At 37.3% G+C, this 15,456-nt stretch overlaps 1 protein-coding gene across 1 annotated transcript; it reads left to right on the top strand.

The window, feature by feature from the left end:
• Window positions 1–13,689: 13,689 nt before the first annotated feature.
• LOC108459954 (auxin-responsive protein SAUR32-like) lies at window positions 13,690–14,656 on the top strand. The gene has a single exon (XM_017759348.2). The coding sequence runs from the start codon at window positions 14,188–14,190 to the stop codon at window positions 14,497–14,499; it is 312 nt and encodes a 103-aa protein (XP_017614837.1). The 5' UTR covers window positions 13,690–14,187; the 3' UTR covers window positions 14,500–14,656.
• Window positions 14,657–15,456: the final 800 nt, after the last annotated feature.

The following is a 15,456-nucleotide window of genomic DNA, read 5'->3' as shown; positions in this document are numbered from 1 at the left end:
TGGATTCATCACAGTCAACAAACATTGCTGGAATACAAAATGAATAAGAAGGGAATAGGTGCCCCAGATATCGCAACGTGAGCTTCTCTGCACTTGTTTCTTGAGAACTCCTTTTTGCCCAATATGTGTTTAGGGGATCTAGAGTACTCTTGTAGATGCCCCAAAACGTAACATCTCTCTTCCTTGTTAATTTTAGGTATCATAAGACCATCGCATGCCTCACCTTCGATCAAAATTTGAATCGCCCTTTACGGGTTTTCAATTCAAAATCCCTTTGGCCTCAAGGTGCTCTTTGCGAGTTTTCACCCTGGCCTCTCCTTTTTTTTTTAGGCGAAGTATCTCTTAATCGAATCCGAATTCACAGGATTGGATAAGGTCTTGCCATCCATTTCAGCCAATATCAATGCTCCGCCAGAAAAGGCTTTCTTCACCACATAAGGCCCTTCCCAATTCGGCATCTATTTTCCTCTAAAGTCTTTTTGTATGGGCAGGATCTTTTTCAGTACTAGGTCTCCCTTGTGGAACTCTCTGGGACGAACCTTTTTTTTGTAAGCTCGCATCATTCGCTTTTGGTACATCTGACCATGGCGAATAGCCTGTAGCCTATTTTCTTCAATCAAATTCAGCTGATCGTATCGGGACTGGATCCATTCTGCTTCATCCATCTTTACTTCTGACAAAACTCTGAGGGAAAGAATCTCGACCTCGATAAGTAAAACTGCCTCCATTCCATAGACTAATGAGAAAGGCGTTGCCCAAGTAGAAGTTCTGATAGACGTTCGATAAGCATAGAGGGCGAATGGTAGCTTCTCATGCCAATCTTTATAAGTTTCTGTCATCTTTCCTACAATCTTCTTGATGTTCTTATTGGCTGCTTCGACTGCTCTGTTCATCTTCGGGCGATACGATGACGAGTTGTGGTGTCTGATCTTGAACTGACTATAGACATCCGCTATCATGCTGTTGTTCAAATTCAATGCGTTGTCAGATATGATCCTTTCCGGCATTCCATATCGACAGATGATTTCCTTTTTCAGGAACTTGCTAACTGTTGATTTAGTGACATTGGCATATGAAGCGGCCTCCACCCATTTGGTGAAATAATCAATGACCACAAAGATGAAACAATGCCCATTTGAAGCTTTTGGCAAAATTGGCCTAATCACATCCATGCCCCACATCGAGAAAGGCCATGGCGAAGTCATGACATGCAGAGGTGAGGGAGGTATATTAATCTTGTCTCCGTAGATTTGGCATTTATGACATCTTTTTGCGTAGTTAATACAGTCTCCTTCCATGGTGGACCAATAATAACCGAACCTCATAATTTGCCTGGCCATTGTAAAACCATTAGCATGTGTCCCGCAAATGTCCTCGTAGACTTCTTCTAAGATTTTCTTAGCCTCAATGGCGTCTAAACATCTTAATAGTACCTGATCCTTCATTCTTTTGTATAGGATCTCCCCATCTAAGACATAGTCACTGGCCAGTCTTCTCAACGTTCTCTTGTCGTTCTCAGTAGCTTAGTCGGGGTACTCACAATTCTTCACATATCGTAGGATATCGTGGTACCAAGGGCAATCATCATTTTCCTCTTCTTTTTTAAGGTTGTAACAATGAGTCGGGGCCTCGTAAATGCTCATTTGGATTGGTTTCACATCCTTTGGTTGGTTTACCTTAATCATAGAAGCTAAAGTTGCTAGGGCGTCAGCCATCTGATTTTCTTCTCGTGGGAGATAGTAGAAGACAATATTATCAAACTCTTTAATTAACTCAAGGATCAACCTCCGGTAATTGATCAATTTGGGGTCTCTTGTCTCCAATTCACCTTTGAGTTGATAAATCACTAGGGCAGAATCTCCATATACCTCTAACATCTTGATTTTACGTTCTATGGCCGGACGTACTCCCATGATGCATGCTTCATATTCTGCCATATTGTTCGTGCAGTCAAAATCTAATTTACTAGTGAAGGGATAATGATCTCCACTCAAGGATACCAGGACTGCCCCGATTCCATTGCCCACGGCATTCGATGCTCCGTCAAAGTTTAGCTTCCAAGGATGACCTTCTTGAGGGTCTTCTTCAGTGGTTGCTACGTACATTAGATCTTCATTTGGAAAGTTAAAGTTTAGAGGCTCGTAGTCCTCTAGGGATCTGCTGGCTAGGAAATCTACTATCGCACTCCCTTTTACGGCCTTCTGGTTCACATAGACTATATCGAATTCAGAAAGTAAAATTTGCCATCGGGCCATTCTCCCGTTCAAGGCAGTCAACTCCATCAAGTACTTCAGAGGGTCCATTTTAGAGATTAGCCAAGTTGTGTGATACAATATGTATTGTCTCAGTCTTCGAGTTGTCCAGATCAAGGCACAGCACAACTTTTCAATGAACGAGTATCTCGTCTCACACTCAGTAAACTTTTTATTGAGGTAATATATCACTCTTTCTTTCCTTCTCGATTCATCGTATTGGCCAAGCACGCATCCCATAGAATTTTCAAATACCGTCAAATACAGTATCAGTGGCTTATCTGGATTAGGTGGTGTCAACACTGGGGCATTAGACAAATATTGCTTAACTTTGTCGAAAGTTTTCTGGCATTCCTCGTCCCAACCACCAGGGTTGTGTTTCTTAAGGAGACGGAATATGGGGTCACATTTCTTGGTTAGTTGTGAAATAAACCGAGCGATGTAATTTAGTCTTCCTAGGAATCCTCGAACTTCCTTCTGAGTACGTAGTGGAGGTAACTCTTGTATGGCTTTGACTTTATCTGGGTCAATCTCAATCCCTTTTCCACTGACCATGAATCCTAGCAGTTTACCTGACTTGGCTCCGAAGGTATATTTTGCGGGATTGAGTTTCAACTGAAATTTTCTCAACCTCAAAAATAATTTTCTCAAGACTTGCACATGCTCTTCTTCAGTCCGAGATTTGGCGATCATGTCGTCGACATAGACTTCAATTTCTTTATGCATCATATCATGAAATAGGGTTACCATGGCTCTCTGATATATTGCTCTTGCATTTTTCAATCCGAACGGCATTACTTTATAGCAAAAGTTCCCCACATGGTCACAAATGTGGTTTTATTCATGTCTTCAGGATGCATCTTGATCTGATTGTACCCCGAGAAACCATCCATGAAGGAGAAGAGTGAGTAACCTGCCGTGTTGTCCACTAAGGTGTCAATATGAGGCAACGGAAAATTATCTTTCGGGCTAACCTTGTTTAAGTCTCTGTAGTCTACACATATCCGTACCTTTCTATCTTTTTTAGGGACGGCGGCGATGTTGGCTACCCATTCCGAGTACTTAACTACTTGTAAGAAACCAGCATCAAATTGCTTCTTAACCTCCTCTTTTATTTTCAACAGAACATCGGGCCGCATCCTTCGAAGCTTTTGCTGAACTGGCTTGCATTCTTCTTTGATGGGGAGCTTGTGTACCACAAGGTCAGTACTTAGCCTAGGCATATCCTGATATGACCATGCAAAGACATCCTTGAACTCTTGGAGTAACTCAATAAGGTCCCGCTTTGTCTCTGTGGTGATGGAAGCTCCGATTTTTACTTCTCTCCTTTCTAGTTCATCTCCCAAGTTCACGACTTCTACGGTCTCTTTGTGGGGTAGAATCTGTTTCTCCTCGTGTTCTACCATCCTTAACAAATCAAGGGATAAGTTACAGTCTCCGTCATCCTCAAAGTCTTAGGATCCCTCCAGACACATAACTCGCTCAAAAGAAGATTCTGAATTAGTAGCAACGTCACTCGCGTCATTGATATCTGGAGACCTATTGTAGGTGTGAAGGAAGATGCAAAGAACAAGAGAATCTAAGAACAATGATATGTGTGGTATGATCATGAATGAAAGAATAAAAGAATATTTATACGGAATAAGTCAAAATGATGCATTTCATTGAAATAATGATTTCGAACATAAGCCTATTTCTCAAAAGGACACTTGTTACTCCTAGGCCTAGAGCAATAAGTGTGTTTTGGACATTACTCTGAGTTAGTTCTAAAGACTACAGGAATCTCTTCCGCAGTCCAATTATTTAGAACACTTCCCGACTCATAGGGGCGAATGCCTGATAAATTCTCTACCCCCGTCCCTTCTTCATATGTGGCGTTGATGTCCAAACTCTCCATCATTCCTTCCAAGATTTCCTTTCCCGACGTCTTCTGCTCGGAGTGAATGACCCCTCCAAACACAAAAGTCTTCGATATATAGGGGAAGATCATTGGTTCCCATTCGATTTTTCCCCCGCTCAATCGCGCTCTCCTTCTTTCTTGCTTCTTCTCAAGTTCTTTCTTTCTTTGTTTCATATCCAGCTTAAACCCTAACCCAAAACGGTCTTGTTTGTCCTTCATCATTGGTACATTAATCCTTCCTTGGAGGTATCTCCCGAGTCCTCTTCCGGGTAGAGCCCCTTTTCTAATAGTTAGCCGTAGTCCCATTCTTGTAGTCTCAGATAACCTGGGCATTGGAATCTTATTTCCTTCGATGATGAACGTCGCGTTCACAAACTCCAAAGATCAAAAAGAACACTCGATTGCTTCATTATTTGCCTCCAGATATGGGGCATCACTGGTTATTGCCGTAATGATGTCCTCTTCAGCATTGATTGTTACTAACCAACCTTCGGTCACTAATTTCAACTTTTGATGCAGCGATGAATGGACTGCCCCCGCCGAGTGTATCCACGGTCTCCCCAATAGGCAATTATACGAAGGCTTAATGTCCATGACCAAGAAATCTACCTCGTATGTACTCGGCCCGATTAAGAGGAGTACTTCAATTCTCCCCATTACCTTCCTTTCCGTGCCATCAAATGCTCTCACTACATTTTGGCATGTCTTCATATGGGAACTATCCACTGGCAACCTACTCAGGGTAGATAGGGGTAGGACATTCAGTGTAGACCCATTGTCAATCAATACCCCCGGTAACGTGTACCCTTTACAGCGAGTCGTGATGTGCAAAGCTTTAGTTGATCCTCGGCCCCCTGGCGGTACCTCATCTTTATTGAAGAATATAAAGTTGTCGGCGCTTATATTGTTGACTAAGCGGTCCAGTTTGTTTACAGAGATATCGTTAGCAACATAAGTTTTATTCAGCACCTTCATCAATGCGCTGCGATGGGTTTCAGAACTTAAAAGTAAGGCCAGTACCGATATACACGCTGGCTGTTTGTGCAACTGTTCTACGACACTATATTTGCTGTGCTTTAGGAATTTTAAGAATTCCTTGGCTTCTTTTTCAGTCACTGATTCATTAACAGTTGGTTTAGGCCCCGCCGGCTTCTCTTTCTTTTGCTCAATTGCTAATGATTTTTCTTCAACCTGCTCGACTTTTGTATTTGGGGTATAACGCCTTCCGCTGCGCGTATAAAAACCTTCGTCTTGAACTTCCTCTGATGCATTGATCGGGGTCTCTTCTCCCGGGAATGTCACATTGCAGCTATAGTTCCACGGTACCCTTTTGCTATCTTTATAAGGAAAAGCAACGGGCTTTTAGATCACGACTTTTGGCGCAACTTGTGCCCCGGCTTCATTCATTCTCGGACGTGATATGATAACCACTGGGTGGTTAACTTTGTAAACGTCCTTCATCGACCCCTCTTCGGAGGCACACACATCTGTTTCTTCCAGGCTCCCGACATATTCGAAGAATTCCAGCTCTTTATTATCCATCAATCCTTGTACTAAAGCCCTGAATTGGCTGCATTTCTGAATCTCATGATCCTCTTGATCGTGGAACTCACAATAATTTTTCGCTTCTCGAGGTCTGACCCTTGAATTCTGTGCTATCAACCCTCTTTCCACCATTTTCTTCCAAACTTCCTCCAACTGGGTATTCACTTCTGCAATACTCATCTTAATTTCTTTCCCCGAACTCTCGATTATCACATTTATTCCTTTATCCCCATGGTTAGGTAATGGGTTTTCTGTATTGGATGCATCATCAAATTTCACAATCCCCATGTTGATGAGTCTTTCAACCAATTTCTTAAAAGTGGTGCAGTTTTCTATCGAGTGTCCTGTGGCTCCCGCATGGTATTCACATTGGGCATTTGCGTCATACCATTTGGGGTATGGAGGTTGCATTGGCTTTAGATAGAAGGGAGACACGACATGTGCATCAAATAAACTCTGGTATAACTCCTTGTATGTCATTGGAATGGGCGTAAATTGAAGTTTCTCCCTATTTTGTTTTGTGTTGGGCTCTTGTCTGGGTGGGCCCTGTTGTCCAGTAGTTGTCGACCTTGGTTGGCTTACGGTGATCGATTTCGAATATGAGCTCACATTATTCACCTTGTGCTCTTTCTTTCTCGGAGCTGACCTCTTAGCGTTTTCCTCAGCCTCTATTTTCCCACATCTTATGGCATTTTCTATCATTTCTCCAGACATTACTATGTCCGAAAAACTCTTGGTTGCGCTACCCAGCATGTGGTTAATAAAAGGTGCCTTCAGGGTATTGATGAAGAGCACAGTGGTTTCCTTTTCCAACAGAGGGGGTTGGACCTGTGTTGCCATTTCTCTCCATCGCTGGGCGTACTGTCTAAAGCTCTCATTATGCTTCTTCTTCATATTCTGTAAAGTGATTCTATCAGGGGCTATGTCTACCACATGACCGTACTGCTTCATGAAGGCTTGTGCTAAATCTTTCTATGAACTGATCTGGGCGCGACTCAGCTGGTTGTACCATCTAGAAGCGGCCCCAACTAGACTTTCTTGGAAGCAGTGAATTAATAGTTGGTCATTATTGACATGGCCTGCCATTCGTCTGCAGAATATAGTGATGTGAGCTTCGGGACAGCTAGTCCCGTTGTATTTCTCAAATTCCAGAGTTTTGAACTTGTGAGGGATTATCAAGTCTGGAACCAAACTTAATTCCGTAGCATCGATTCCACCACGATAGTCAGTGCTTTCCATTTCTTTAAATTTTTCTTCCAACCATCTGCACCTTTCTTCAAGCTCTCTCGGGAGTTCTACCCTTATCTTTTGTGCTTCTGTTACTTCATCGAGATTGAGGACCACAGGATTGGTCGAGTTATCCCCCGGATTAGAGCCCGAGCCTGCCTGATAATTTATCGGTGCCGAAACACCAGCCTGAAATAGTTGGGGCTTAATTGTGACCGATGGCCTTCTTGGGTACATGTCAAGTTGTGTCTGAACGTCTGCTGGGGCAAAACCCGGAGGGTACGTAGGATCTTCATTATCTTCTCCCGCATTGATCAAAGGGCTTTTTCCCTTTTTCTAATCCGTCAGCCAATAGACGAGTTAATTGGTCCATCATGCTTTTCTGGGACTCCAACATATGGTCCCTCATATCTTGCTGTATCTTTGCCAGTTGCTCTTGCATTTGCGCTTGTAATTATTCTTGTATCTCCATTTGCATTTGTTCTATCCTTTCTAATCTCTGGTCCATTGCTTTGGTTTTACGACGGGTATAGTGGCTGTGTTCGGTTGCTTGATTCTCGTTGGTTTCCAGATTAACTGAAATAATTTTGTTTAATCAGGGTTCTTTAGTGAAAGTTTAATGCAAATGTTTCAATGTAATGCAAATGTATAGAACGAATGCAAAAGAAAGGAAGATGTTGATCTTGAATTCAATTCCATTAGAATAACTTTTCTAGAAAACATATTTCTTTACATGAAAATAGATTACATATGCGGTATTGCCCTTCATAGTCCAAGTAAACGTTGATCTTTTCTTCATGGTCGAATCCTGTAAATTCTCCAAGAGATGCCTTTACTAGTTCCTTGCTGCTTAATCTGAGCCTCGATCTCTTGCTCGCTTATCTCCATGATACTCATCAAAAAGTGCCGGCTCTTGGATAATCTTCGTCGACAATTAAATCAAGTCATGTATTCCTTCGTAGACTTCTGGCTTTCTCTCGTTATGCTCTTGGATAACTTTTGTTGGCTTGAATCTCCGGCAATTACATCATGCATTCCTCCGTGGACATCAGCTTTCTCTTGTCGTATTTATTTGGACTATATTCAGACGACCACACTATAATCCACTTTATCAAAAAATTCGTTTCCTTATGACAAACTATTCTATTTAGGAATCGAATTTCGAATCAACACATTCTTTTCTTTAATGTAATGTAATGCAAATGCATGAACGCAAAAAAAAAAAGGAAGGCATTGATTCTAAATTTAATTTCATTAGAACAACTTTTCTAGAAAGCAAATCCCTTTACATAAAACAGACTACATATACGGCTTTTCTCTTGTATTCCAAGTGAAGACACCTATCTTCCTCTTCATATCCGGATCTTATGGTCGAGTCTGACGAATTCTCCAAAAGATGTCTATATTAACTCCTTTTTTGCTCGATCCAGGCTGCGACTTGTTGCTCACTTATTACTGTGATACTTGTCAGCTCCTTTAAGAAGGTCAAGATATGAAGGCTCTCGAATAATCTTTGTCAGTTTCTGTCTTCAGGCAATGAAGCAAAGTCTTGTATTTCTTCACGGGCTATCAGTCTTCTTTCATGTGTTCACTTGGACCATATTTAGACAACCGTATTATAATCCACTTTATCAAAAAATTCGTTTTCTTATGACAAACTGTTCTATTTAGCAATCAAATATGAATCAACACCTCCTTCCTAGGATGATGTAATGTAATGCAATTATAAACAAAACAAAAATAAAACACGTTAGTGCAGGATAAATAAATAAAAAATAAAGTAATTCGGGTGACCACTAGGGATTCGGAGTGGCTCTACCTAGTGTGGGCTCCTAGGTCTCTTTATATGTGGTTTGGTTCTAGAGTAAGGGTACCTGAACCAGCAGATTCCTCGATCTTCACCCATTATAGGCTCATTTGAATCGAGTTCAATTCAGGGGAATACATTTCCCTATGGCTACACGGAGATGAAAATCTCACGAAACCATAGGTACGGATGTATTCCGAAAGTGATCCACTATCCTACACAGAGGTGAAAACCTCACGAAGGCGTAGTTTCTCACTCCCACTTAAGGGTGTGACCACAACGGTCATGCAATGCAATGCGAGAAGATATATGCATAAAAACTTAAAACGATTAAAGAAAATAGGAATAAAATGATGAAAACAGTACAAAAAATGAGTGAAACGCAATGAAGAGATCGTATATCAAAGCCAAATTCTCAATTTTCGAAAAAAGACAAAAGTTAATCAACTTGTGGCTTGACTCTCTTATAAAACTCCCCAGTGGAGTCGCCAAGCTGTCGTAACCATTTTTTAGGAAAATCGGGTATCGACTTGGAGAAAAAAAACGAAAACAGGAGTCGCCACCAATCTTTTTAGGTGTGATCGGATCACCTTAAATTAATCATTTTAATAAAAGTTAAGATTTACTAAAACGATAATTTTTGGTCTACGAAAATCAGAAAATGAGTTCGGGAGTCGGTTACGCACGAGGAAGGATTAGCACCCTTGATACGCCCAAAATTGGTACCTAGTTGATTAATTAGTGTCTTAGTGTCGAAAATTTGAAAACTTGAAAGAATTTAAAATACGATCCCTCTTTGTAAAGAAAATGCTCAAATGTTAAGGACCTCCTCGTTTCACAATATAAAATGTCACATCCAGTAAGTTAGGACACGACATCTTAAATTTTCGAGAGCGAGCTTGCCTTTTATATAAAAGTTTGTGTATTTCAAAAGGTTATTCAGTTAGTTAAGGTGAACGAGGAAAATCAAAACCCAGTAAGTTAGGGCACGTTTCCTCGAATTCCCTAACACCGAATATTGCCTTTACTTGCAAAAATCTTATTTCGAGGTAACAAAATGCCATACCCAGTAAGTTAGGGCACAACACCTCGTATCTCCGAGAATAAGCATTTTTCAAAACTCGTGTCTTGATTTAAAAGAGTATTCCGTTATTTAGGTTAAAGGAGAAAAATCAAAACCCAGTAAGTTAGGGCACGATTGTCTCGAATTACCAAATACGGAATATTACTTTTATGAAAGAATTATTATTGGGTTGGATATAATGATAATAAGAATAATATTAAAGTAAAGTAAATAATAATACTATATATAAAAAATATATATATATATATGTATATAATAGAAATACACACTACTATATAATAATAATAATAATAATAAATATAGAAATACAAAAAGCAAATATAATAAAAATATTAAATTAAAGTAATAAAAACAATACTATATATAAATATATATATATACATAAAAATATACACTAATATATAATAATAATAGTAATAGCAAAAATAATGAAAATATGAGTAATATTAATAATATATTAGAATACAAAAGTAAAGTAATAACAATAGGGTGATAATAATAATAATACTAATACAAACAATAATATATATATATATATAATAATAGTAGTCGAAATAAAAATAATAGAAGTAACAATAATGATAATAATAATATAAATAAATATGGTAATAATAATATAAATAATAATATATACATGAGAAATAATAATAATAATATAAATAATAGTAAAAATAATAAAATAAAAAAAATAAAACAAAGCTCTCAACTCTCTTTCTCCCTCTTTTCTAAACCCGGCCGTTGGTCCGGCTTTGCTTCGGTCATGAACCCCACGGGCATTATCTAGCTACCACCGTACATGATGGCCGGACCTCAAAAAACCTTTTTCGGTAATGAAAATATGGGTAAGCTTCTTACTTTTATTTTTACTTTCGTATAAAAAAAACAAAATAAAATTGAAAGGAAAACAATAAACAAACAAAGAACTTAAAGATGAGAATAGACAAAAGAAACCTCTTTTGCTTTGATCTTTGATTAATCTCCAAAAAATAGCCTTTCCAAAAAACAAAAAACCCCCTTCTAACATAGTCTTGAATGGCTTTTATAGCTATATTTTACAAATAAATTTTTGTAAGCAAGTGGAGTGGTTGGGGTGATTTAGGTGGCCAAGGTGGGTAGCCAACAAGGGTGGTGGAGTAGGTGGGATTAGGGGTTTTCTTTTTTTGATTTTTTTTTTTGGGTTGGGTTAGTGTTTTGGGCTAAGTTTTGTGTTTGTATTGAGTTTTAATTAGGTAGTTGGGTTATGTTTATTTGAGCCCAAAATTGGGCTTGTACAAGTAGCATCAAGCTACGCGGATTACGTGGTAATTTATGAACAAGTTATAATGCGTTCGTTACTAAATGTAATGAGCATTATCCTATGCAGATTAATGGGTAAGTCCAAAAAGTTACTATGCATGATAAGATGTAAAGCATAAACATATGAGGATTAAGCCATAGCTTAATCAAATCCCACCTCCAATTCACAAAGCTAGCACTAATCATCTTAGAACATAAAGTACAAAAGCCATGACTGCTGCAGCACTTGATTCTTATGGTGATGTTTCTATGCTTGGTTTGTGTTTTATGGCTTTAATCTGTTGGCTTGTTATGTGTTGTCTTTGGGGCTGGTTTATGGGGTGTCATGTTCTATGCATTTGGCTTTGGTGATGCGCTGTGGCTTTTTGTTTGTCAAATGCTTTGTCTACACCGATGTTCTCTTTGGTGCTGGGTTTTGCTTTACCACATGAGAAGATGAATCCCCAGCTTGATTTTATGAGGTGAAAATCTCCTATTTCTATTTCTTTGATGAGAGTTGCAATGTTAATCTACTTAGACATGTAAGTCTAACAATTAAAACACAATACTGTTGATGATGCAGGGGTTTAATGAAGATTAAAGGAAGCTTGATTGCAGCTTAGAAATTCAAAATTAAAACATATATTTTTCATAAAAAAAAGAGGAGGAAAACAATGGCTAGAAAATTAGGAATTGAGAGATAAAAGTGAAAATAACGATAAAGGAACATATAAAAAGGAGAGGTCATGATGCATTTGAGTTCGCCAATAAAACATGGCAATCCAATAGAGTTTAAAGGCCATCAAATCATATCAATCGTGCATATGTAACCGGCCGAGACTTTAATCGATCAATCCCTTTAACCATCTGCTTGCAAAGCCTGCCCCACTGTTGCACAGCAGGGCCGCAATTTATTTTTGGGCAAAGAGTTTGGGAAGAAGATAAAAAAGCATGGTAGAAATGAGTGCGCCACCACCGCCCAAATCCCATCCATGGTTGTTATCAGTCAAATGGGATAGAAAAGCTAAAGAGTATAATGCATTAAATGGTGCCTCGCCATATTTCCCGCTGCCGACCATATCATTGCTTATTCCTTTTATCCCTTTCCAAATCTGTCCAAACAACTGCTTGTTTTCTCTAACTTGGCAACTACTTATAAGTAGTACAACTTTCCATGCAAACTAGACAGGTGTGTTTTTTTTACTTTTTTTCAATTTCATAAAATCATTTTTAAAATAACGATTTAGTATTTGATATATTGATGATGAACTATTTTAAAAGGTGACGAACTATTGTCATCTTTTCTTATTAAAGTCAAGTTCTTAATGAAAACAGATCAGATCAGACCGATCCGGGTCGTGTGATATTTTATAATGAGCTATTATCATGTTTTTGGGTAAAAAAAAAACTTTAGAAAAACTAATTTTACATGAATGGGCACCATTTGTACGGACGTCAACCTCACTTACTGCAAATCGTCTAATCCTAGTATTTACTTTTATGTATTAGACATGAAGATTTATCTTTTCTTTACAATTCCTTTCATAAGCATTATGGGTGTTTAATTAATATTTAATAAATAAATAAATAAAATACATGACATTCTTTTTAATCCATCATTTTTAATTTCAATTTCTGAAATAAATATTTTTAGGTAAACTATTAAAATAGTTATTTTATTTATCATAGGTTACATTTTAGTCACTTATGTTATCGTGTTATAATATTTTAGTCACTGAGCCGTTAATTATTGTTAACGATGTAACGGTAAGCTGATGTGGCACATTAAATCATTATTTCAAACAAAAAATTTAGGTTAATTTATTCAATCAGTCCCCATCTTTTTTCGTTTTGAGCAATTTAATTTTTTTTCTTTTATATTCTTGTTAACTTTTCTCATTTTCCTCCATTCTTCATTTATTTTAACAATGTTTTGTTTTATATTTTCATTTGTTAAAATTAGTCTACAAGTTCGCCTCACTCAAAAAAAATAAATTGTTCAAAAAAAATAAAAGTATAGACTAGTTTTAACAAATAAAAAATATTTAAAAAAACAACTATGTTAAAAGAAAGGAAGAAGGGAGAAAAACAGATGGAGAAGTAGGAGAGAATGGAAAATGAAGAAAAAAATAAATTGCTCAAAATGAAAAGAAATATGAGAACCGATTGTATAAATTAACCTAAATTTTTTGCTTGAAATGTTAATTTAACTTGCCACGTTGCCTTACCGTTACACAGTTAACAGCGTAGTGACTAAAATGTTACGATGTGATAACACAAGTGACTAAAACATAACATTTCAAATATAAGTGACTAAAATATAATCTGAAATAAATAAAAGTGACTATTTTAATAGTTTACCCAATTTTATCATCGGTGTGTAATATATTAGAAGATTAGCTTGGCAGGATAGAAGCACTTGGAATTTATAATGATATACTAAAAGGCAAATTGCATTTCTGAGAAGGACCTCCGTACTGATAGATGACTAAGAATTCAACTTTGACCTGCTTCTTTACTTTATTTATCATTATAATACAGGTCAAGCCCTAATGCTTTGCTTTACATTACTTTACTTTCTCATCATCTCATCATATACAACACAATAAAGCAACAGAGGTAGAAGGTGCTTAGTGTTTTCCAAATACCCCAACAGATACTCTATAATATAACTATGAATATTACCTACAAGAAGCCACTTATACAGATATGGAAATGGAAGGAGTAAGATTATTAGGTCGACATCAGTTCCACTTGTATGGTGGGTCAAATACTCCTCTCCAACCATTATGCTTTTTTTTTTTTTACAACAAAAATCCCACCTCCAACCAACTTGCAGGATTCTGGAGAAAGAAAAAAGGAAACCAAAAAGAACCCAAATTCATGATTGTTCCGTATAAAGTGGTACTAACTCGTATTTCTTAATTTTTTATTACTACTCAAAGAGGGTATGTGTAAAACCCAACCATAATGTTCCATTTAGCTGTGTCTGTGTGGTATAAATACATATAAGCACGCACTTGCAAGTTGCAAGCCTCAGCTTTGCGGGAAAAATAAGCAAAGTCCAGAGTCGTTTAGAAAAAGAACAGTAGAGAAAATGGAGAAGGCAAAGGGGAAGGTGAAGAAAGGGTGGCTTGCAGTGGAGGTAGGATTAGAAGAGGAGGATGAACAACATGGTTTTCAGCGATTTGTGATTCCTATATCTTACCTTTACCATCCACTTTTCAAGCAGCTGTTGGACAAGGCTTATGAGGTCTACGGCTACCACACCAAGGGACCTTTGAAGCTGCCATGTTCCGTCGATGATTTTCTTAATCTCAAGTGGCAAATAGAGAAAGAGTCCAACCATCACCACCACCATCACCATCACCATCATCTTCCTCTTACTTTACCCTTCCACTCTTGTTGAAATATTTCATCATCAAAACAAACACATACTGATACACTTACGCTTTGATTTTCTGCTTCTTGTAAATTAATTAGATATGCCAAGGGCTGTCCTCTCTCTTCTTCTTTTTTTTTTTTTTTTGGGTATAAAATGAGGCTTCTTTTTGGGGTTTGTGAAATGCATAATTTCTCAGAGTTATATTTCCAACTTGTTTGTGACTTGTACAATTTTTTTATGACAAGGTTCAAACTTCAAACTTGGTTATGTTATGTCCCTCTCTAATACAGAGATTCTAGTTTGCTGCTATACTTAATACGACAATGAAAAAGAAGTATGTAGTATTTGGTTTTAACCCATATTTATTAGTAACTGAAACTTAATAACATGCACTTTGTCTTTAAGTACTTTGGTTTATCTGGCCAGAGGAAAAATAAGGACCATAACTAGGCATTAGAAGGTGTCTATATAGTAAAAGAAGGAATAGAACAATGAGTTATGGATGCATCCAAATCAAGAAACTGTGATACTACTAAGGGAAGATAATAGTGTAAGTCAATGTTTTTGGAATCGAAAAAGTGGTCAACCGATCACAACATCGATTTTCAGTTACATCAATTTATTTAGTTCAATTAATCAAATAAATTATTAAAATATTCATAAAAATATTTTTTTGCTCCAATCAACTTAGTGGCCGATCAACTCTGTTCTGAAAATACTTGTGGAAGTACATGAAACTTTGTAATTTAGAGGTCTAGGTTGAGTCAAATTTGAGCCGAGCATAAATATATATATAGTATTAATATATTTTAAATACTGTTTAAATTCAATTTCACTCGAAAGGTGAAATTAAAATTTATTATAACTTATCATACTTGTCAATAATTAATGTTTATCCATATTTTATCTCTTTTATAATAAATAGTTATTTTAATTTTAAAGATTAAATATGTTTATTCTTTTATTAAAACTTATATTTTT

This window comes from Gossypium arboreum, chromosome 4, assembly GCF_025698485.1.
Source record: "Gossypium arboreum isolate Shixiya-1 chromosome 4, ASM2569848v2, whole genome shotgun sequence".
NCBI classification, from domain to species: Eukaryota; Viridiplantae; Streptophyta; class Magnoliopsida; order Malvales; family Malvaceae; genus Gossypium; species Gossypium arboreum.
This window is presented reverse-complemented; position numbering and strand designations above follow the sequence as displayed.

What these genes read in the sequence shown, in the direction of transcription:
- LOC108459954 (XM_017759348.2), top strand. Translation starts at nt 14,188, where the DNA reads ATGGAGAAGGCAAAGGGGAAGGTGAAGAAAGGGTGGCTTGCAGTGGAG.